This window comes from Sarcophilus harrisii, chromosome 5, assembly GCF_902635505.1.
Source record: "Sarcophilus harrisii chromosome 5, mSarHar1.11, whole genome shotgun sequence".
NCBI classification, from domain to species: Eukaryota; Metazoa; Chordata; class Mammalia; order Dasyuromorphia; family Dasyuridae; genus Sarcophilus; species Sarcophilus harrisii.
The window spans coordinates 252,115,881-252,139,507 of record NC_045430.1 but is presented as its reverse complement, the minus strand read 5'-3'; the positions used below and the strand labels follow the sequence as shown (position 1 = coordinate 252,139,507).

The 23,627-nt window shown below is 44.2% G+C and overlaps 1 protein-coding gene across 6 annotated transcripts in view; it reads left to right on the top strand.

Moving 5' to 3' along the window:
- The window catches only part of ATP2C1 (ATPase secretory pathway Ca2+ transporting 1), a 156,700-nt gene that overhangs the window by 48,750 nt on the left and 84,323 nt on the right, over positions 1–23,627 (top strand). Inside the window, exons 1-3 of one of the 6 annotated variants that reach the window (XM_031940209.1) lie at positions 1,419–1,498; positions 1,878–2,049; positions 2,480–2,992. The exons of 3 other annotated variants lie outside the window; for them this stretch is intronic. Coding sequence is in view for 1 of the 3 variants with exons in the window: in XM_031940208.1 (XP_031796068.1) it covers positions 2,044–2,049 (6 nt within the window). In the remaining 2 variants the exon portion in view is untranslated. Of the gene's footprint in view, positions 1–1,364; positions 1,499–1,877; positions 2,050–2,479; positions 2,993–23,627 lie in introns of those variants that run through there. 2 more of the 6 variants (XM_031940208.1, XM_031940211.1) reach the window with 2 other exon arrangements.

Here is a 23,627-nt window from a genome sequence, read left to right as displayed (position 1 = left end):
GGTACGAGCGCATTACTGAAAGTTAGTCTGGGCTGAGCCGTTCCTACTTGACCCTTCCTGAATCACTTCTGAATTTGTGAGAAGCTACCTGACCTAAGGTGCTCAGTGGCCCCAAGGCAGTGGAGAGAATGGTCCTTATGATCGATGCAAGTCAATCAGGTCGCACCGTTTCACTACCACGCTGAGGTCTAACCAACTTAAATAAGCTTTTTTGTCTTGGGGCCTTTACTTTGTATCTTAAGTCCAGTTGTCAAAGGATTTGTTTCTTCAAATGCTGAAGCTGGAACTTTGCTTTTATGTAGTATATTAGTGAACGTTTCCTGTAAATGGATTTCTTTCAGACCGCGTTTTAAAGATGGTAGAGCTGGCTAATTCAGGGACTCGTTTTCTGCAATGACTGCGCCGAGTCATCTAGTAGGTACTGGGGCACACCTGTGGAAGCAGGGCCCGCCTCTGTCCACAAAGACCAGCAGGCGCCGCTCGCGGGTGCCCGTGGGGTTACAAACCCTTCTCAGAGCTAGTCCCCAGGACCACCCCCCCTCCCCCCCTCCCGCGGGAGGCCAAGGTCGTCCCAACACAGTCGCTTCCGTTCTCCTCCTGCCCTTGAGGAACGACCTCTCTTGGCCCGGGAAAGCGAGGTCACCCGTCCGTAGTTTGGCGCGGAACGCCACGGCTGCCCTCGTCCACTCGCGCTAACGGGACCCTTCTAGCGAGCGTGACGGAGGATGCCTCGGGAGCCGTGCAGGGATAGAGGGGCTTTTCCGGAGACCCAGCGAGGGGGGAGGAGCCCCCAGTCCAGGCTTAGGAGGGACGTATATATCCCCTCCCCTCCCATGGCGGACGTGGGCGCCAACGACTTCGGGGCGTTGGGTAGGAAGCCCTCCAAGGTCACGAATACGACGGGCCCGCGGGGCCTGGCCCAGAAGAGCGGCCGGGGGAGGGCGCACGTGGCCAGGGGACCCTGACAGAGGAAGCGGCGGCGGGGGATGCTCGCCGAGGCCCGCGGAGGTACGGGGCAGCCGGAGCCGAGCGAGCCCGGGACTATGTCGGACTTCGCAGGGGCCGTGGGCCGGGATCAGCAGGAGGAGGAAGAGAAGGGGAAGAAAGGCGAAGTACCAAAAGGTCAAGCTCGGGACCCTCAGCCCCTTCACGTCACTTCCGTCGTTAGGCCCGCCCATCCCTGTCCCGGTGGCGGAAGTGGGAAGCTTGTCTCGGCTCGAGCGAGTCAGAGGTCCAGGGAGGCGCTGAGGAGGCCGGAGAGGCGGGGCTTGGGGCAAGGGGCGGAGCCTGGGCCCAGGGGCGGGTTCTAGTCGCGGGCGCGCGGCGAACGTGAGCGGAGCACCTCCTCCTCCGCCTTCCTCCCTCCCCTCGCGCGGGAGCGCGCGCACGCGCGGTCACGCCGGCTCCGCTTCTCGAAGCCCGGGGCGTTCCTCTTCTTCCCCCCCCCCTCCCCACCCGGCCGCCCCGCCTGCCGCCTTCTTCGAGTCTCTCTCCGCGGGTGAGTGTCGGGGTGCGCGCGCAGGCGGGAGGGGGGCCGGGAGCGAGGAAGGAGCACGCGGGCCCCCGGGCGCGCGCTGGGAAAGGGGGAAGGGAGGGGTGAGAGGATGGGGGCGTCGGCCGGCGCGGTAGTCCCCCGCGTGTTCGGGAGGAGTCTCGTGGGCGCGGTGCTCCGCCCTCTCATCCGCCAGGGAACCTCTCCATCCCAGAGAGGGCGGGCGGGCGACCCCCCCCTCGGAGCGGCAGCCCCGGGGGGCGCGGCGGGGGCGGGAGACGGGAGGCAGCAGCCGGCGCGCGCGTGTGCGTGTTTGGAGTGGGTGGGCGCGAGTGTCGCCTCCGCCCCGACGCCAGCGCCGCTTGTCTCCCGGTTTCTTTTGCAGATGCTGCCGCGGCAGGGGGTGGTGGGAGCAGCCTCGGGACGCGGGGTGAGCCCTCTGCCCTGCCCCCTCCGTCCTCCTCCCGGGCCCGCCCCCAGTCCCCGGCCGCCGGCCGCCGATCCCCGAGACTTTGTGGCCAGCAGCAACCTCGGGGCGGTTTCGATGGAAAATGAAGGTAAAGGCCGTGGGCTGGTCGCGTGGAGGGTGTGGCCCGCGCGGGGCTCCGCGGGCTCCTTTCTCGCCGGCCCTGCTCAGGAGGGTGCGGGGAGGCCCCGGGGACGCGCCCCTGCTCCCTGGGGCGCCTTGGAGCGGCGGTCCTAGAAGCACCCCCTCCTCTCCCGCTTGCGGGCTTGGGAACCTGGTGCGCCCTCGGGCAGCCGGGCGGGAAAAGTTTGGGGGGAGATGGGGCTCGGACTGATGGGGGGAAGCGGGGGGCTCGGGAGCAGGGGTTCTGCCTTCTCTGGGGTCTCGCCGTGCCCGAGCGCCTCCTTGGGCAGTTTCTGGTCCGGCCGCCCCCTTCCACCGGTGCCTCCCGGTTTTCCCGACTTTCCCCCGCCTCTGTCTCGGGGAGAGATCTAGGGGATCCCCCATCTGGGTTCTTCCAGGGTCTTCGATGCCTCTGCCCTAACCGCTGACCTTCCCCCTCCCCATCTTTGTCTGCCGGATCCGCGGCGCCTCCCGGGACTTTCGGCGGGATCGGGGCCGCGCTCCGGGGGCCGCTCCCGCAGCAGGCTCGGGGCTCCGGGGGCTCCTCCCGGCGCTGGCTCCAGCTTCTCCTCCGCTTTGCGGAACTCCTGGGAGGGGTCCGTGCTGCCTCTCCGCCCCTGGAAGCGCTTGTGAAAGAGCTCCCCGAACGCCTCCCGGGAACCTGTGCCTGCGCTCCCCATTCCGCCTCCGGGCCCCTGGCAGAGCGGAGAAGGGCCCGCGCGGGGCCGGGAAAAAGCAGACACCTGTTCTGCCCCGAGCCGCACGACGACCCTCGTGCTCCCGGTGATTGGGGCTCCTTCGTGACTGGGGCTGGCGCCGCGGGAAATGGCTCGAGAGAAAACAGGCTCCCGAGCAAAACAGGTCTTTCCGAAATAGCCGCGTAGACCCGCGTTTCGTGGACTCTTCGTTTTGTAAGAGGAATTTTTATTTTATCTTATTTTCTAGCCGCCTTGAAGCATCTTCTGGCATCCTTTCTTTACTTGTGACTTTAATGGTTATGGGCAGGATTTGGTAAAAGTCCTGAAAGGTTTCTTCAGCTTTTCTAGTAATGAAGTAATAGGTTAGGTTAGCTCAGAATCCTGTTTTTTAACACCCCAGTTTTGAAATAGAATGAGATTGCTAGTTTGTGTACATTAGCAATCTGTATATTTTATGCTGGCCTTAGGGTCTTGTGAACATGTACTTTTTTTGTTTCATGTGGCTTTATTCTTTGGTCGATGCCTGAATAAACATCTTAATGGACTCAGATTGTAGCTGGATTCCTTTTTATTTCCATTCTCTGGCATTTTGTAAGACATGCTTAGGGATGTGGACTGAAGTACATACACTTTGTTTTGAAACTTTTTGACATGAGGAAACTTGATTTTAAATTTGGGTCTATGACTTTGAGATTGTTCTAAATTGAAGGAGACTTAAAATTGCTTTAAGTATCTGATGTTATAAATGTTGGAATCTGTTATGCTCTCTGAGACCCCTAGGTTATGTAGAAAACCTTTGAATGTGCCTTGTATAATTGTATGTATTTGTTAGGGATCCACTCAGATTGTACTGGACCTTTAATAAGTGTTGGAAGATGCACACTACAGAGTGATAAAGATGTAACTTAGAGGTGTAAATATTGCTTTAATTGTCTGTTCCATCAGCATTTGATGAGGGAAGTGAGGTTGTCTACTAATGTGGAAAAGTCACTTTTTGATGAGGCGAGGTCTTTCTGTCTTTTTTTCTTTATTGAACATGATGGGCAATTTCACTTTCTTGCAGAAATAATCAAGACATGAAATATCTGAAGTGGTACATTGAACAGCTGTATTTGCTTTCTTAGGACCTTTGCTTTCCTAATGTAACTCCTCTTGTACAATAGCAGAAAGAAGGCAGATTGTAAACATTTGCTTTTTGTTCCCTTATTTCCTGGAAGGCAATAAGTAGAACAAACTCTTAATTAACTCCAAATGAGTTGTGGGTTCTGTGATGTAGGAGAGGGGAGAGGGTAATGTCCTGGCTTGCAGGGCAGATCAGTCTGGGTTTATACAATAAATTATGGCATGTAAGCATGTAAAGGTGTTTTTTTTTTTTTTTTTTTTTGCACAGCCTTGCCCTTTAGAGAGTTGTTTGCCATTCCTCTTGGGCCTGATAAAAAAAGCAGAAGCTCGCAGATGCACTGTGAACTGTTCCAAGCTGGGTGGCCAAGGCGGGATTGGGGCGTTTCCCGGTCGTCTAACTCTTCATTACCATCTTTGGGGTTTTCTTGGTGGAGATACCAGAGTGGTTTGCCATCCCTTTCCTTCCCGGGTTCATTTGACACATGAGGAAACTGAGGCAAACATTGGGAAGTTAATTGTCCAGGACCACCCATCTGGGAAGTGGCTGAAGCTGGATTTGAACTGAGAGGAGTCTTTCCAGTGTTCCCTAGAAGCCATGGCCAATGAGTGAGGACCTAGAAACTCAGGCTCAAATCTGGGACTTCTCACTGAGAGAGTTGAGTTAGTTTCCATTTAGGTCTTTGATGTAAAATTAAATGTTTTTTTTTTTTTTTTCCTTTCTTGTTTCTGCTGTTATCAGGACATTTACAAAATTCTGTTGCCTATCCTTAGGCACTCATCTCCTACCCCTGCTCTTTCTCATCTTTAATTGCCGTCTTTACTGTTGGCTCTTGGGGGAAATAGCTGCGGCCATTCTCTCCTCAAGGTGCCAGGGAAAGAACCAGAGGAATGAGCTGACCCTTAAGCTTCCTTTGGGCGGAAGAGGGAAGAAGGACAAGAATCCAGGTGTTTGGCTTCCCTGGCACTGCTGCCTCTCCAGGGCCTTTTCCATGGATATTGTGAGCTGTGAAGCAGCTGAGACCCAGATTGGTTTGAGCTGTTCCTTGCCAGCTCCTAAAAGCATTCAAGGGTTTATTTCTCCATATCTGGGATAGTTGGGACTAGCCCTAGAAAGTCTTTGTAATGTTGCTGGTTGGATACTCTGAGCCATTACCCAATGATGCAGCTATTCACCATTTTATAAGGGTTTGGAATGGATAGACAAGTTCTCTTTTGTCTGGAAGCTTCAAACATTACATTGTAGCAGCTTAAACATTTCTCATGGTTTAAAGGTGTACAATAGTTGAAAACTTGTTCATAGCTACTATGTCTTAAAAAGTATTTTGTTTTGTGGCATGAATTTTTCAGAAGAAAAGGACACCTTATCTCAAATATTTAGTATGCTTGGGGAAAGCTGAGGTTGGGTGGAAAGCTATTTTATCTAATACTGTTCCTTTGGTGTAGAGGAAACTGAAATCTATACAAACTATGTATAATTTGCCTGCGATAATAGGTAAGGCTAATAGATCTAGAAAGGCTTTTCCCATATGTCTTGAGTTTAAAGAAAGAAAAACAGCACTAGACAATGGCAGAACATTTCATTTAAATGCTGTATTTTAAGGTAGGTTTGCTGTAGCTCTCTAACTATCTAGGAATAGGCATTAAAATTGGAGTGTCAATTTTTAAAAATTCCTTTGTTGGAGGGAATGTAAGGAGCTATTGATGATAAACCACTTAAGTACATCCCTTTATTTGGGGAAAAAAAAGCCAGGTTATAGAAACGTTTTATAACCTGAGGCATAGAAGTAATTATTTTGTTTTCACTCTTATCAATAGAATATTACTGTTCTTTATTCATTCTGTCAATGAACAATTGAGAAAGAGGGAGGGAGCAGAGCCTACCAGAGGCTCTCTCCTTGCTACCTCTTGCCTAATGTTACCCAGAACACTTGGTTTAGCTCACTTTGTTTTTATCATTCACTTAATGTCAACAAGATTCAACTCTGTACTAACTGAAATGATATGGAACAAAAGTGTCTCCTAGGGAACTCCTCTTGGGGCCTAAGCTGATTTTTATTCGAGAACTTAATTAGCCACAAACCTAATCTGCTTTAAAAGTATATGAATGATCTAGTTAAAAGTATACATCACATTATTTAGGGGATGGAGAAAGGAAGAGCACAGAACTTGGTGACAGTGATGACTATAGGAATAATTTTAGTGTCCAATTTAGTAAAGCTGCCTGGAAGGTGTAACAAAAATATGAGCAAGCTCTCTTCCTTTCTCCCCTCCCTTTCGTTCTTCCTGTTCACTTTTTTTTCTTTTAGTATTTAGTTCTTAAAAGCATTGGTTGTAAGTTAGGTTTATCTTAAGATTTCACTTGCACAGTCCTTACTTAAAAGGAAACTGAGAAAAACCTGTTGGGTGAGATCTGAGATGAATGCTGTCATTTTAACAGGAAAGAATTTCTGGGAAAAAATAAAGACAATATAGCAGTTGACAGTGTTGCATTCCCTTTTGAATTTATGTAGCTAGCATTGGTCTTATACGTATCTCTTTCCTGAACTATGTTAGACTTTAATATTCCTTGCAAAGAGTTAGTGGCTGATAGAAATTGTTTTCTTTGGACCTAAGATAATTACTTACTATCACTGTATTTAAGGGATCTCCTTTATTTCATGGGAGCTTGTGATATGCTAGAAAAGAGTTGAATTGTGAGCATTACAAAAACTGTGTAGGTTTCAGAAATCCAAGTCTAATAGGAAGGGAGAAAAGCATTACTTTTAAATGGGGCATATTGTATAATCACTCCCAAACTATGATTTTTGCAATAGAGAAGAAAAAATTAACAAATGATTTGAGGTTTTTTATATTTGTAAAGAAAAGTTGTTGCTTAACTTAAGCATAGGCACTGTCCTTTGATAATAGGTCAATTCATGAATCACCCTGCTCCCAAGACAGGTTATCTTGGAAATTCAAATATATTGTCATAGTCAACACATTATCACTTATTCATGGATACTGATATGTTTTTTGTTTTTTAGTGAAGGCATCCTATTAGAAGCAAATGTTCTATTATGATAGATTTGTAAACAGCACTCATACTTAAGATGACTTTTTTCATTTAGCTAGTGTTCAGTCTTTTTGATAGGGGCACATGTTTGCATTTAGAAAGGGAATCTATAGTTTATGAAGCAACTTTTTTCCTTCAGAACAAGTGATCAGATTTTTGCATAGGGTGTGTGTGTGTATGTATTTCTAAGGATACCAGTATTTCACATTTTGAAATGTGAAATTTTCTTTTGGCTTTCTTTTGGCTTCTTTTTGGATTTTGCTGGAACAAGTAGTTGGATAGTGCATAGATTTTACTTCTGCCAGCCTGGAATTTTGCAGATGAAGAATTGCTATTTTAATTCAGTTTTCCTTACTGACCTAACTTGCCCAACTTGGCCTACTCCTCCCCCCCTTTATTCCAGTAGAGTAAATGTGGGTAAACTGTATGCATGGTCCACCCCACCCCTTTTCAGGAGTTGGCTGGCTTGTTAGCAAGAGGCTGCTGCCTCTTATGGAAGTGTTCCTTCCTCAATGGAGTATAAAGGTCTGTCATTTGAGGCAGTTTCCCTTCTTCAAATGAGAGGCAAGGTAATTTGGGGTTAAGGTGCCCCAAGGTAGGATTTAAAGCCAGATCCTCTTCCCATAAATCTAGTACATGATCCCTTTATCCCTGTCCCCTATCCCATTCAGATTTCATGTCTAAGATGAAAGTCAGCCAACTTCCCAGCAGTTCCTGAAGTCATATTCTGATGATCAGCTATCATGGGTTTTGGGGCAGCTAGGCAATTGCTCTATTGAGGTTGATAATGGAGGAAGAGTGTTGCTTTTTACAACTTGTGTTCTGTTAATCTGAATGATCTTTATGAGAAAGGGAGAGAGAAACAGAGACAGAGAGAGGAAGGGGAGTGGGGGGAGGAGGCTCTTAGAGAAACTGGTAATTTCCGTGGGAGAGAACAACATGCCGTTTACTAGCTGATCAAAACAGTTAACATAACCAAGATCAATTTTTTCTCAATTGTAAGATAGTGATGATGCCATATGTCTTCTTGGAGTCAGGAAGGCTCATCTTTGTGAGTTCAAATCCGGTTTCAGACATGCATTAGCTGTGTGACTCTGGACAAGTTACTTTACCCTGTCTGCCTAAGTTTCCTCATTTATAAAATGAGTTGGAGAAGGAATTGGCAAACCACCTTAGTATTTTTGCCAAGAAAACCCCAAATGGAATCACAGAGTGAGATATGACTGAAACAACTGAATGACAATTTCTTGAGGCTCTTAATTCCTATTTCAGAAAACGCTAATTGCCAAGTCTTCTCCAACATTAAGACTGAATATGCTTCTCTTTGACTTCCCATCCATTTCTCCTAGTTTTACCCTCCGAGGCCTAGCGGGAAATGTTTATCACCTCTTCTACGGGACTGCCATTCATATAATTGAAGGAAGCTATTATACTCCCACTCCCCTGAATTTTTTTTTCTCTCATCAGCACCTTCATTTGACCTTCTTATAGTGTTCCCTCCATGTGAGCATTCTAGCTGTCCTCCTTTGATATGCCTCTGGGGTCTATGAACTAATTTAGGAAAATAATTTGGTAACTGAATTTTAAATAATTTGTTTCCTTTGTAATCCTGTATGTTTATACATCCGACGTTATTCTGAGGAGTCTATACCAGATCAGCAAAAGAGTCTATGACACAAAGAAATAAAAAATCTCTGCTTTAGCTTATCTATGTTGTTCCTGAAATACTATCAGAGCTGAATGGAATGCTCTGGATGTGATGTCACCAAAGCAGAGCAGAACTATCACCTTTTATTCCTAGTGGATGCTGTCTCTGATAGTGCTGCCCAACAGTGCATGAACTTTTTTGGCTCCCGTATTGGTGTTTTTTTTTTTTTTAATTAAAGCTTTTTATTTACAAAACACATGCATAGATAATTTTTCAACATTGACCCCTGCAAAATTTGTTGTCCCAAATTTTCCCCTCCTTCCCTCCATCCCCTCCCCTAGATGTCGGGTAGTCCAATACATGTTAAATATGTTAAAAAATATATATATATGTTAAATCCAATATATGTATACATATTTATACAGTTAACTTGCTTCACAAGAAAAATTGGATCTAGGAAAAAAAAAACCTGAGAAGGAAAACAAAATGCAAACAAACATCAACAGAAAGCGTGAAAATGCTATGTTGTGGTCTGCATTCAGTTCCCATAGTCCTCTTTCTGGGTGTAAATGGCTCTTCATCACTGAACAATTGGAATTGGTTTGAATCATCTCATTGTTGAAGAGAGCCATGTCCATCATAATTGATTATCATATAATCTTGTTGTTGCCATGTACAGTGATCTCCTAGTTCTGCTCATTTCACTGAGCATGAGTTCCTGTAAGTGTCTCTAGGCCTCTCTGAAATCATCCTGCTGGTCATTTCTTACAGAACAATAATATTCCATAAACATTCATTCACCATAACTTACTCAGCCATTCTCTAGTTGATGGGCATCCATCCACTCAGTTTCCAGTTCCTTCCCTCTACAAAAAGGGCTGCCACAAACAGTTGTGCACATGTGGGTCCCTTTCCATCCTTTAAGATCTTTTTTAAATATGTGCCCAGTAGAAACACTGCTGGATCAAAGGGGATGCACAGTTTGATAACTTTTTGATCATAGTTCCAAATTGCTCTCCAGGATAGTTGTATCCGTTCACAACTCCACCAACAATATATTAGTGTACCACTTTTCCCACATCCCCTCCGACATTCTTCATTATCTTTTCCTGCAATCTTGGCCAATCTGACAGGTGTGTAGTGATATCTCAGAGTTGTCTTAATTTGCATTTCTCTGAACAATAGTGATTTGGATTGGTTGCTGTATTATACCTGGATTCATCTTTAATGGATACAAGTCTACTAAATCTTTTCCAGGTAAATATTAGTTAACCTACTTCCCCTACCTTATATCAGATTTTTAAAATCTAATTATAAAACCTTCCATCATCTTTTTTATCTTATTTTATCTTATTAAATTTGACCCAGTGTTTTAGTCTGTCAAGTTAATTTTCAGAGGCTAGAAGTATGTCCATCTGTGGTTAGAGGTCAGGAGGAGGGGTAGGTTTTAACTCACTAAAAATTAGCTTCCTAATAAAGCTCTCCAAAAATAGAATATGCTTCTTCATTAGGTAGTGCATTCTCAATTACTGGAGATATTCAATTAGGCAAGATTATGATTTGATATATTGTAAAAGTAATTATTAAATGAAGTAGGTTGAACTGTATCACTTCCAAGGTCCCTGCCAACTCCGGGATTCCCACAGAGTAACTTAGGGTAAGTAATTCTGTGTTTATCTGGAAATAAAAATTGAGATCCCTTGTAAAATTGCATTACATAGCGTCATTATTAGTAAAAACAGTTTGTCCTTGTTTTTTGCTTGGGGGGGCTCTGGGTCTGTGGTTTGTGCTGGAAATCACCCGTCTGGGCTTCTGAGACTGCAGTGATGTTTTAGCAGAACAGAGATGACATGTTAGGTTCTATGTGATGGATGGAGACAGAGGATCTTGGGAGGCCTGAGATGGCTTCAAGCATGATGGGGGCCGGAGGGGACTATGGGACATCTTGCCTACCGGGCTCGGCAACTACATTGAGATGGGAGCGTAGTACTTCAGGTCTTGGGTGTTCCTTTGGACTCAGTTTCCTTAGTGTATAATGGATTTAGACAAGATGGCTGCTCAGTCTCTTATTCTAGGTTGTGCCCTGTGTTGATGAGTAGTTACTCCTGAATCGAAAAGTGAGCCGGCCGTTATCTTTGTGCACACCCACATTGAAATCAGATGTATCAGGATCAGAATATGTTGTCTGTGCCTGCCACAGACCAGACGCTGGGTCCTGCCCCTGTTTTGCAAGTGTTGACAATTCAGGAGAGCAGCTCTTCTCTCTCCTAGGGAGAGATTAAGTTGCGAAGGAGAAACCCTCTAGAGCACTGTTGGAGGAGATGGGTACACTTGGAAGGCTCAAGACAGACTTCATTGAAGTAGGAATTGCTGGGGCTTGGAGAAAGAGGATTTCATCAATGGAGAGAGAAGGCAGATGAGAGCACATGCAAATAAATGTGGAAACTGCTGAGTGAGGTTCAAAAGTGAGGAGTCATGAGCAGCAACCAGATTGGTTGGATGGATGGAAAGAGGATGGAAAGACAGATGGAATTCTGCAGCACGAATGGACCAAAGGAGTAACTTCTTCCTTTCTTCCCTCTTCCTAGATGCTTAATGATTTTCTTGAGATTGAATGCACTGACTAGGTGCACTATCTTCTAAGTGTTGTTCCATCAGAGGATTCCTGAAATAATAGTTTGATTTAGATTTTATTTATTTTGATGGCATCATTATTTCAATCTCTAGTTTGCAACTAATAAAGCAATCAGAAAAGTTTAATTTAAAGAAAAAGGTATATGCTTTGTAACTGGAGTAGTAGTTCATCACAGTTCCATTTTAAGTCTATAAGGAAATAGCTTAGGATCAGTGTCCCCCATCTCAGAGAACTTCTGGGATCTGTAAAAAAGAAAGTCAAGTAGTCATGTTATTTCCTCTGAAGTCAGGATCAAATGTTCTTTCAGAGTCACTTCTGGAGAATCTTGGACCTACTGCTGCTACAGCCTCCAGCACTCCCTCATTGAGACTCCTTTCCCAGTTTGTCTTATTGCCAAGTCTCATAAAATGGTTTCGTTTGGTGATGAAGGGACTTACTTTGTGCACTACTCTAAGCTCCAGCTTCTTTTACTCGGTAGGCTTTGGAAAGACATGTTTTCCAATCTAATTGGAATTCTGATTTTGTCCACCTTCTTTCAGGAACACATGTATTAACAGTGAAGACTGGGTGTGGGAGTGATGTAAGGCTGAGGCTTAATTGTGACATGAAGGAGAAAGGATTTAAGAAAAGAGGACAGGGTTGAGTTGAATTGCTTCACGAAGAAGTTAAGATGGAAAAAGAAGAGAGAGCATCTAATGCAGGTAAATGGCCAAGGAGAGAATCGAGGGGTAAAGTGTAGTGAACTTTAGGTTTTTGTACGGAAAGGCAAAAAGAGAGGTGAAAATCCTATAAATTTGGTTGGATAAGGGAGTTGGGGAATTTCCAGACATGCAGGGGTTACATTTATGGGTATTGGCAAGATCAGGGGTATTAGCATATTTGTGTTGGAGTCAGGAGGGATGGAGTAGTTCATGAGAAGTGAGTAAGTAGAGGAACTGAGTGGTTAGAGTGTTTGAAGGGGAGTCGGTATATATACTGGAGACTCTTAGTGAAAGGGCAGGAATTGGGTAGGAGGGAAAAATCGTTAACCCTGTACTCAGCTCATTGAGGGAGGCAAAAGAGTGACCTAGAGGTCTGTAGGCAACAGCTATTAGGATTTTGATTGGATAGTAGAAAAGAGTAGTGTGAACTTGAATGGAAGAGAGATTACTGAGTGATAGAAGCTCTGGGAGAAGCTGATAGTGGCAGTGCCAGTATGGAGTATTCCGATTCCCCCACCTGACAAATGAGCTAAGGAGAATGAGTGAAGGTTTAGCCTGGACTGGAATGGGTGGCCAGAGAGGCTGTGTCATTCAGTAAGAGGTAATAGATGTAAGAATTGGGAGAGGAAAAGATTAAGGATGAAGGGAGTTTGTTTCCTAGGAAACAGGCATACCAGAGGGCATGATGGAAGATCTGGGTGGTGTTTGATGGGGGGAGATGGGAATGAGGAATTGGGTATTGCAGGTAGGGAATGGAGTTTGAAAAGTAATCTGTAGGGATTCCGAGACACTGGGATGTGAAGGATGCGATCAAGTGTGAGAGAATGTTCTTCATTGAAGGGAGAGTGTGAAGGTTGGAGATCAGACCGAGGGAAGTGCATCATGAGAAGAGAGGCATCCTGTCGGATGGAGGTCTTGCTCCATTATCCTTCTTTCTACTGAATGATGGGGTGTAAGGCAGGAAAAGGATGCAGCAGATCAAAGGAGAAAGAAGTCCCATTCTCTGTCAACTTTCCTTTTCTCTCAGTGCACAAGTGCAGCAGGAGATAGAGGGCCTGAGGTTGACGATTAGCTTGCTGCTCTTTGCACTGGAGGCTCTATTTCAGACGGAGATTGATGTTTCTGACTCTCTTCAACAATGAAATGATTCAAACCAGTTCAGATTGTTCAGTGATGAAGAGAGCCATCTACACTCAGAGAGAGAACCATGGGAACTGAGTGTGGACCACAACATAACATTTTCATTCTTTCTGTTGATATTTGCTTGCATTTTGTTTTTTCTCAGGTTGTTTTTTCCTTCTAGATCCAATTTTTTATGTGTGTGTGCAACAAGATAACTGTATATATATGTATATATATATTGGATTTAACATATATTTTAACATATTTAACATGTATTGGACTACTTGCCTTCTGGGGTGGGGAGAAAAAAAGAAAAATTTGGAACAGAAAATTTTGCAAGGGTCAGTGTTGAAAAATTACCCATGCATATGTTTTATAAATAAAAAGCTTTAATAAAATTTAAAAAGAGAGAGAGAGATTGATTATAATGTCTGTGGGGCATCCTCTCTAAAATGTTCAACAGCCAATTTGGAGATGGGAGACTGAAGGTCATCAGAGAGCTGAGGGGATCCCCAAGTGAAATCCTTTGCATGGAGAAGGGAAGAGTGCCCGGCATCTTGCAGGTTAGTGAGGAAGATGTAGAAAAGGAGGCTGAGAAAGAATGGTCAGATGGGTGGGAGAGAACATCCAGTGATCAACAGCGTCTGAAGCTGACAAGAGGGAAGAGGATTGAAGAGAAAGACCATTTGATTTGTCAGTGAAGAGATTGTAGGCAGATCTTGTTGAATTAGGAGATCAAAAAACCATCCTGTAAAAAATTAAGAAAGTTATTGGCCAAGAAACCCCCATGGCAGAGAGCTTTCTCAAAGAGTTAGCCACTGACCACAGGAAAGGGGGCGATATAGTGACACTGATGGATCAAGTGAGCGTTAAAGATGGGTTAAGGAGAATGCTTGTGGGCAGTAGGGAAGAGGCAAGATTGATGATAAACGAGAAAATTGAGAAACTAGAAGATGAGATGGACCAGGACCACTTTGTGCATGGAGAGGAGTTTGCCTTGACAAAGAGCAGTTCTTCCCCCTCCGCTCCCCCTTCATGTGAGAAAGGGTCAAGGTAGAATTGTGGCAGGAGGTGTGTGGCTGATGTGCAACAAGAAAGGGAGAAGAGGAGTGAATGGCCCTCTCAGTGAATGGTCTCAGATTTTTTCCTGTGAAATAAGAGGGCAGACTCTCAGCTGAGAAAGAGGAGAGAGGAAGCTGTGAAAGATGTGTGGAGGAATGGAAAGATTTGATGGAGTTACTGTCATGGTGAGTGGTGGGACAGGTGTTACTTAGTGAGCCAGGAAGAATTACCTGGCAGCAGCAAAGATACATTTGAGGTTATTCTAAGTTTTGTGATGTGCAGTTCAGTTTTATGATTTTGGTAACATGGATGTTGAAGTGACGATGACAGATAATGGCAGTGAGCCAAGATTGGGGGTTATCACATCACAATCAGCAGTACCATAACGGGGTAAGGAAGTTAGGAGAAGACTGGGAATAGTTAACTGGTGACTCACAGGTCAGGATGGGGTGGGGAGGATAACATAGCCAGTGCAGGGGTGATGGCCCGGAATCAGCTTCGGGGTGCAAGTGAGGGAGGGAGTAAAGTGGGGTTACCATAGACCAGGAGCAGAAAGCCGTTCAGTGGGGGCCCTAGTCATGGTCTAAGTCCTAATAAGTATTTTAAAAAATGTTCCTTTTTTTTCCTCTTCTATAGACCTAGATTTTAGCCTTCAAATAAAAGTCAGTTGTGCTTCTTAAACTTGCATGCTTTTGTCCATAGGGGAAATTAGAGAGATTTGGACACTTTGTCTCCTGCCACTTTTGGAAGAACTGGAAGAGAGTCCCATCAGGGAATTCTCTTCACTGAGAAGAATAGAACCTGTTAGGAGAGGCTGATGGGTTATAATAGCAAAGGTTTCATGGCTGTGGGTCCAAAATAGAAAACCCAGATGAAAACTCTAGAGAAATCATTAGCCAGCTGAGCATACTTATGGAATAGCAGCTTTGGCTTTTTGGGGAACAAGTTTAGTTTTTAGAATTTTACACGCCCCCTTAAGAGTGTACAATAATTTAGGATCAACAAGAGAGGGGGCAGAAAAAAAAAAGGAGTATTTTTCAAAGGAGAAACAGAGGACTTCTGGAGAAATACTGCCATGAGGCTGACAGGGTTTATTGAGAAAAACAAGGGGAGGGGACAAATACTTATAGAGCTGGGGAAAAAGTCCTTTTAGATAAAATCATAGGTTGAGGTAGCCATTTCAATCAGACTGTAAATGCCTCTTTCCCAAGGACAATACATATTTGTTAAAATAGCAGATGAGATCATTTGTGTTATTGCATCCTTCCATAATTTATTATATTTTATTTCTGATTATTTTCTACTATTAGGCTATAAGATAGCGGGGGGATTTCTGCTTTAAGGTGTTGCAAAATAATAATGATTCCTATTTTTCCTGTACAGTAGTTTTGTACTCAAGGGTAATAGATGATCTATAATTCCTAATTACAAGAATGTCCCACCAAAATCTCAGATTCATCATTGTCCCAAAAGCCTTAGATTTATTTAAATGTACTTCCTCTTCTGTTGATGATGCCAATTCTTCCAGTGTTTTTTAACTTGGACTAATTTATTTTTAATTTTTTAGTTTTTCAAAATTTTTAATAATAGCTTTTTATTTTCAAAATACATACAAAGATAGTTTTCAACATTCACCCTTGAAAAGCCTTGTGTTCTAAATTTTTCTCCTTCCCTTCCCCTTGCCTTCCTTCCCTAGATAGCAAGTAATTCAATATAGGTTAAAAGTATAGTTCTTCTATATATATTTCCATAGATATCATGCTATACAAAAAAAAAAAAATCAGATCAAAAAGAAAAAAAAAATGAGAGAGAAAACAAAATGAAGCAAACAACAACAAAAAAGGTGAAAATACTATGTTGTGATCCACATTCAGTCCCCACAGGTCTCTTTCTGAACGCAATTGGCTCTTTACATCACATATCTGTTGGAATTGGCCTGGTTCACCTCATTATTGAAAAGAGTCTTCCAATTTTTATAACTTAGACAAATTCTTGACTTTCCCTTTTCCTTATTTCCTCACTTGCAGTCATTAGCCAAGTTCAGTTTTTCCTCTGAAGTCCCTTCCATCTGCTTCTTCCTTTCACCTGCCATCCATTACTAATACAGGGCCTGTGGCTCTTGCTGGATTATTCTACCAGCCTAAGAATTGATCTCCTTTATCTCTGTTCTCTCCCCAGTTCATCCTGCTACACAAATCACTGCCTTCTTATTAGAATGGATCTTGGGCATCATCTTATTTTACCTGTAGAAGGAAGGAATCTCCATTGTCATATAATCAACCAGTTGCCGTCATCCAGTTTACATTTCAGGATCTCCAAGCAGGAGAGTGTTCTCCCCTTTTTTCCCCCCACCTCCCGGGCAGTCCGTTTTGTTCTGCACAATCCTCCTGAGAGAATACTTTGGGTGACTTCCCACCCAAACCATCCTCTTTGACACTTGCATTTATTGTTCCTGCTTTTGCCCTGTGGAGCCAAAGAAAACTAGCCCTCTGATTGGTAATGGCCATTTGAGACATCCTTTCTTATTCAAGCTAAACATGCCCAGTTCCTTCAGCCAGTCTTCCTCTCACTGCCTTGGTTCCATCCTTTCTGTCCAACTCTTCTTTCTTGGGCTTCTTCGCTGGTCGTTATTCTTTTCCAGATTTCCAACGGTTCTGTCTCCTCTCTGTACACTGTCTTGGTGACCTCTGGTTCTTGTACTTTTGCCCGGTTTTCCTTGCACCTGGCATGTCCCTCCTTGGCGCCACCTTCAGTCATGGCAGTGTCCTCATCGCAATCCCCCTGGTGCCCCTCTTCCCTGACTGCCTTGTGTTTGTTTTATATTTGGTCTGTTTATATCATTTGTTGTCTCCCTGTCACAGAATGTGAGCCCCTGGAGAGCAGGGCCTTTTTCTGTTTTTTTTGTCTGTTTATCTCCAGTATCAGACATGGTGCCTGGCACAGAATAACTGCTCCATAGATGTGAGTTGTTTATTATGGCCAGGAAGTGGATGCAGTTTCAGTTTTAGGAAATTATTTTTTAAAATAGCTTATCCGGTAGTTATGGAGAAAAGGGAGAGATTTGGACTCATTGGTAACTGTTCGTGTGAATCTTTTCATCCTCTAAGACATGTGTACACTTAGGGATAATACTCAGTGTCCAGGATGTATCTGGGCCTGGAATGGCTTCAAGAAGTGGGCCTCGAGTCGACTTTGGAAGGAATCTTCGGATTCTAAGAGAGAGCCCATTTCTTTTTCTTTTGGTTCCTCCTGCCTTCCTTTTCCTATTCCTTTAAGATTCAGTCCTTTTATGCACCTTATGCTGACTGCTTCTCAAACCTTACCGGGAGTGATCCATTCTTCCTCTCATTTCGTTTCTTGAGTGTGGCATTAGAGTTGTTCTTGTGCAACTCTAGAGTTGCTCCCATTGGAGGGGAGACTTGGGAGAGAGATGTACCATGATGAAATGAGTCCTGCAGGGGACAGGTTCATGGCAGATGGAGTCAGACTCCATTTTTGATTCTTAGTCTTTGCATGACCTTTGGTCATTGATACATAGATGGTTGCCTTACATGAATGGGATGTGACATGCCTTCCTGAAATGCATCTGTTCATAACCAGTGAAACATTTGCATTGTGAAAGGGCTCCAGTCCTCAATGGATGTGGGATAGCATCAATGTGTTTGTTCCTTTCAGTGATGCAGATTGCAGCCTGTCTGTTGCTGTGGGATACCAGAAGGGTGGCTGATATCATAGCGCAGAGACCCTGAGCTGGGCTGGTGGCTCTAGGTGGGAGAGAGATATGGAGGTAGAGCCGACCAGACTTGGCAGCGGCAGGAGTGGGGGGTGTATGGTGTTCTGCCACTCTCCTTCCTGGCTGCTCTCAGATGACTCAATTGGCAATTTATATTCTGCTGAGAAGAAAGGCACAGAGCCATCTTATTTTAGAGAAATCGTTAGATGGCCAGCAGATACAAATATTAATCTGGAAAGCCTTCCCTCTATTCAAAGAATCTTTTTCATTCTTGAAAGTGAGAGCAGGAGCAAAATCTACTGATAACCCCGACTTTTATTTACTTATGAAGGTCAATTGTACCAATTTCTGTTCCTTCAGCTAGTTTCCTGGGGAGTAATATTCTTCAGTAAAGAACAAAGGAGCTGCCTTCCAGCCCCCCTCTCTGCCCGCCTCATGTCAGGGCTCTCGTTGAGTTCTGGCTTTGGAGTTAGTCAGGTCAGCCATCTCACCCATATCCTCACATGTCTGAGGACCCGGCCTCTGCTTGACTGTGGCCAGGGAAGAGGCGCTCATCGCTTGTGTGGCCCTTCTCCATTTGGAGCTGTCTGATGGTAGGAAGAGCCTGAATGGGTCTCCTCCTTACTTCTACATGGAGGGATGGGTGTGATGGGTGAAGGGCTGGCCCGAGGTCAGAGTTTGAGAAGGCTGCCCACTTGGAGAGAGGCAGCCAGAGCGGCTTACAGCAGTACCACCCCAGGCAAGTCACCCAGCCTCGCCAGGCCTGTTTTCTCCTCTGTGCAGAACAAAATGGACTGCCTGAGAGGTGGGGGGAAGAAAGGGGAGAACACTCTCCTGCTTGGAGATCCTGAAATGTAAATTGGATGATGGCAACTGGTTGATTGTATGACAATGGAGATTCCTTCCTTCTACAGGTAAAATGTAGGACTTCTACATGGTCCTCAGTCTCACCCTATGGAAAATAAACTGTTTCCTCTTGCACACAACCTGCCACAGAGTGCCCTCCGGGAGCAGTATTGGATTGTTGTGAGGGCTCTGGCTCCATGTGCTGTCCTGAGGCCGGTCCTGTCCATAGCTGTGCTAGGCAGGGAGAGTTGGGGAGTAAACTGGGGATGGCCCAGGCAGCCCCAGCCATCCGGATCACAGATCCTTCTGCTTCTTCCTTGGTCTCAACTGTGTGTGAGACAGGGCGTCCCCATAGGAAGAAGGGCAGCCCTTCCTCCTGGAGAAGACTCCAGGCATCCACATTGTTCCTTCCTGTGGTGACTCCTTTTTCACCCACACACCACACGTTTAAAGACCAGTTAAATCCTAGAGAAACCTCCCCTTTCTAAGTATCTGGCTTCCTTGAATATATTGGCAGGATTTATAGTGCAGACAGCCACCATATTCAGCTGTGCCCTGAATTCCTCATGCAGGGAGAACTTCCCAGAGGGAATGTCCCACCCGTGCCCTTGTCTCTTAAAGGATTTGGAATTTGTGAGCTCACCCCTCTCCCCCTCTCTCCCTCACTCCCTCATCCCCTTCCACCCTTTGCCATTTTAGAAACACATGGAGGGATGGACGTGAAGGGCTGACCCGAGGTCAGGGTTTGAGAAGGCTGCCCACTTGTAGAGAGACAGCCAGAGCGCCTTACAGCAGTACCGCCCCAGGCAAGTCACCCAGCCTCGCCAGGCCCGTTTTCTCCTCTGTAAAATAAGGCCAGAATTGGCCCCTATAGCTAGTCTCCTGCAGACCTTCGGGTCTGGCAGTGCTACCTACTGCTGTCGTGGTTGTCACAAAGATCTGGCTTGCACCTCCTTGTAAGCATGCTGTCTTTCTCCATTACCCTGTGGGCTCCTTGAGAGCAGCTTTGGCTTTTCTTGGCATCTCAGGTGCTTTTTGAGGGCCTGGGCGCACAGTAGGCTTTTAATGCTCACTGATTCCTCACTGTTCCTATATATCCTTCCTTAAATTGCTGCTGTTTTCACTGTCATGACTGCCCTGTCTCCCCCCCCCCCCCAGTGTACCATTCTCCCCAGCTGAGCCACATTATACATTCTTATCTCTGACTTTCTGTAAATCTTTCTTGGGGGAAGGAAAACCATTAGCATTATTAAGTACCTGCTAAGTGCTGTGTTACCCTGTGATCTCTTTTAAACCTCACCAAAACCCTGCTGGGCTGGTTGAGGTTAAGTGACTTCCCCAGGCTCACACCGCTGGCCAGTGTCTGAGGCTGCATTCGAACTCTGATCTTTCTAACTCCAGGCCCAGCATCCTTGTCACAATGGTGCACCTGACTGCAAGAGCAGTGGTGTCAGACTTGGCTAGAGGGGCCGTTAATACAGAAGGATCCCTGTGAGAAAACCACAAATTCACATTCTTCAGGTTCTTTTGTATGTTTACAATACACATTGTACAATTACAAATTGTTTTTGGTTAAATACTTGCCAGTTGCAGTTTTTATTCTGATTGGAGAATGTTGCAGCTGTATTTGGCCTCCTCCTGAAGAGGATCGACCCTTCCTTTCCTTCCTTAGCTATTGGGGAGGGCTAAGCCATCATTTATACCGTGCAGTTAGGGGGCCTCTTGCCCTTCATGGAGGACTTGTTTGCCTTCTGGTAGCACAGTCTTGGTTATGCCATCCTACAGTGACATGTCCTAAGCCTGTGGCATCAGTATTTAAGGTGTCATCCTGTCAGTTCACACTAATTGGAGGCTAGGGCATAGAAAATGACAATGAAGAGTGAGTGGATGGAAAGGACCAGGCGTGTTAATGCTGTTATGCTTGGGCCCAGCCTACACCTTAGTTCAGGCTGTCCTTGCCTCTTGCTTGAATTCTTGTCATGGCCTAATCATCTGCTTTGGTGTGTGTTTCCCTATTAAAATATAAATTCCTTGTGAAGAGGGATTATTTATGTTCCTTGGACCCAGCATGGTGCTTGGTGTGTGTTGTTTAGTTGCCTGAAGTATCTTGACCCCTCTAATTCATCTTTAAAGGTGCCAAAGTTTTTGCAAAGCACAGATAGAACAGGACTACCCTTCCCATTCAGACAATTATCTCTAGGGTCAAATACTTATTCTTCAGCACTTATCACTTCTCACACCTTGATCTTGTCTTGCTTTCATAGTCTCCTTATGTATTATTCCCTTCTATTTGGTCTACAGGCAGCCTCTAGCTGGTCTGCCTGCTTTTCTTGCACATAACATTTCATCTCTACTTTTGCCAGGTTTTCCATCTTTGACATTTGATAATAAGCATAGGGAATTCCCAAGAATTCTTGGTGTTTCCTAAAATCAACTTATTTTGTATTTTCCATAACTTTTTGTATTTCCAGGTAATAATGAGTAACACAATAGTAAACAATGAATCATTCTTCTGTGATATTTATACTAAAAGTGTTCCATAAATTTTCTATTTTTAAAAAAGATAAGAATAATAAATGCACAGTATGTTATCACAAATGGATGTATTGTGATGATGTTTTAAAATTTATCTGGCAACAAGTTGATTTCTTTTGCTTTCTTAAAATGCTTCTGACAGTATTCATATTCTTCACTTGTTACAGATATCTAACATACTTGTCTAGTCGATAAGTAATAGTAAGTTTAGTAGCATATACAAAAAAAACTCTGTGGCTAGTAATGAATAATCAAACACTGGAAAATACCAGCAGACTTTATTGGGTAGCATTTGCATAAAATAGTTCAGATTTCCCAATAAGGTTAACAACATTATACAGAATTACCTGTCAAAATTGCCAACATAAGGACTTAATTTGTTTCTAAAGCTTATTTCTTGCTCATAGAATTTTTGTAAAGCATTTTTTGTTTATTAACATTGATATTTATTTGCAAGAATGACTCATTGTTAGCAGCAAACAAGTCTTTGAACACACACTTAAAGCATGGTGACAGTCATAAGCATTACCACTTCTTTCCTTCATGTGTCTGTTCCAGTTTTGGTAAATGTTGACCTTAATTTTCAATTCCACATGTCAGCATTCCATGCTTTTGCTTTTGCTTTAACAGTGGTGGTTTCATTTGAACTAGTAACATCTCTGTGTTGATCATTTTTAATTCTCCTGGGAAATTATATAATCCTTTTCCCAGATTTTTCAGATGATTTTTTTCAGGATTTAGGAAAACCTGCCCAAGAAATGCTGGGAAATTACACATAGAAACACTGTCCAGGATAGAATGGATACAAAATGGCAGAATAGCAGGAAGAAGTTTACTGAGATTCTCCCCCTCCCAGTTCTTTTAGACAAGTCTAAAAAATGCGCCAAACCCTGATGGAGAAATCCAAGAAAACATCACAGTGAGTCATTTTTCTAACCTAAATTGGCATAGGCAGATACAGATGTGTAGGCACTGGGGTCTGGCCAGGAGCACACCACATAGGGAACACACATTGTGCTGAGAGCACCCATGTGGAGCACAATGACAGGTGCCGATGGGCAGATTTGTTACTTCCTGCCTAGTTCTAAATCAGAGATCCATGGTGACCTAAGAAAGGGGACTGCACCCAGGCAGGTGAATTCTAGGTTAAGGATCTCACAGGAGAAGTTGCTCATTCAGAAGGGAATGGCAGCCATGTGTCCCCAGACACTAAGAGCAGGAGTGGGTCTGATGTCCACCTTCTGTAGCAGTCTGAAGTCTGCAGAGGAATTGTTAGGACAGAAATTCTATACCAAAAGGAGGACCTAGAGCCTGTCACTCTGAGCTAGCAGAGTTCCCCAGCTGGCTGATAGGAGCCAAATCCAGAGTCAGTCTGTTGTTGCTCAGACCCAGATTCAGATAAGGAATTTGTACAAGAGGGCAGTACTGAAAACTTGCCAGATCCCCAACCCAAGCTGCCTGTACCTGAGACCCTGAAATAATGTGACATCCAATGTCCCAAGAAAGCAGCATGAGGACCAACCCAGAACTTCCCCTCAGAAGCATGCAGTGCCCAGAGTCCAAAGTCGGGATAGAGGAGTGAGCAAACAAAAAAAGAATTTCCATCATAAAAAGCTCCTATGGCAAAAGGGATGCTCAAGACAAATCCAGAAGAGAAGCATACCAAAACATCTTTTTTTTTTTTTTTTTTTTTAAGGCATGTTTATTGATGACTTAAAACATAAAAATCTCGTGCTGCATTTGAATAGCATCTTAAGGTTTGGGATGCTATTTGCATATATCTTCTCACTTTAATATTATCCCCATTATTTTTTGAGAGAGAAAGGTCTACAGATTGTTGGTATTAAAATTGGAGCCCAAATCCAGATCTGATTTAGCTCTAACGTCAGCAGTTAAAAAAAAAAAAAAAAACAACAACAAAACTACTCATCTTAATTAAATGTGCTTTAAAAAAATGTTCAACCATTTGTTTTCATCTTAGAATCTCACTCAAAGCTCATCTAAATCTTGATGTTGTTCAGTCGTTTTAATTGTGTCTGATTTTTCCTGGCCCTTTTTGGAATTTTTCTGACAAAAAATGCTGGAGTAGTTTGTCATTGCCTTCTACTAGATAGTTTTGTTGTTGTTGTTGTTTTTGGTTAAAGCTTTTTATTTTCAAAACATATGCATAGATAATTTTCAACATTCAGCCTTGCAAAACTTTGTATTCCAAATTTTTTCCCTCCTTTCCTCCCACCCCCTCCTCTAGACAGCAAGTAATCCAATATATGTTAAATGTGCAATTCTTCTATACATATTTCCATAGTTATCATGCTGCATAAGAAAAATCGGATCACAAAGGAAAAAAAATGAGGAAACAAAATGTAAGCAAACAACAGCAAAAAGGGTAAAA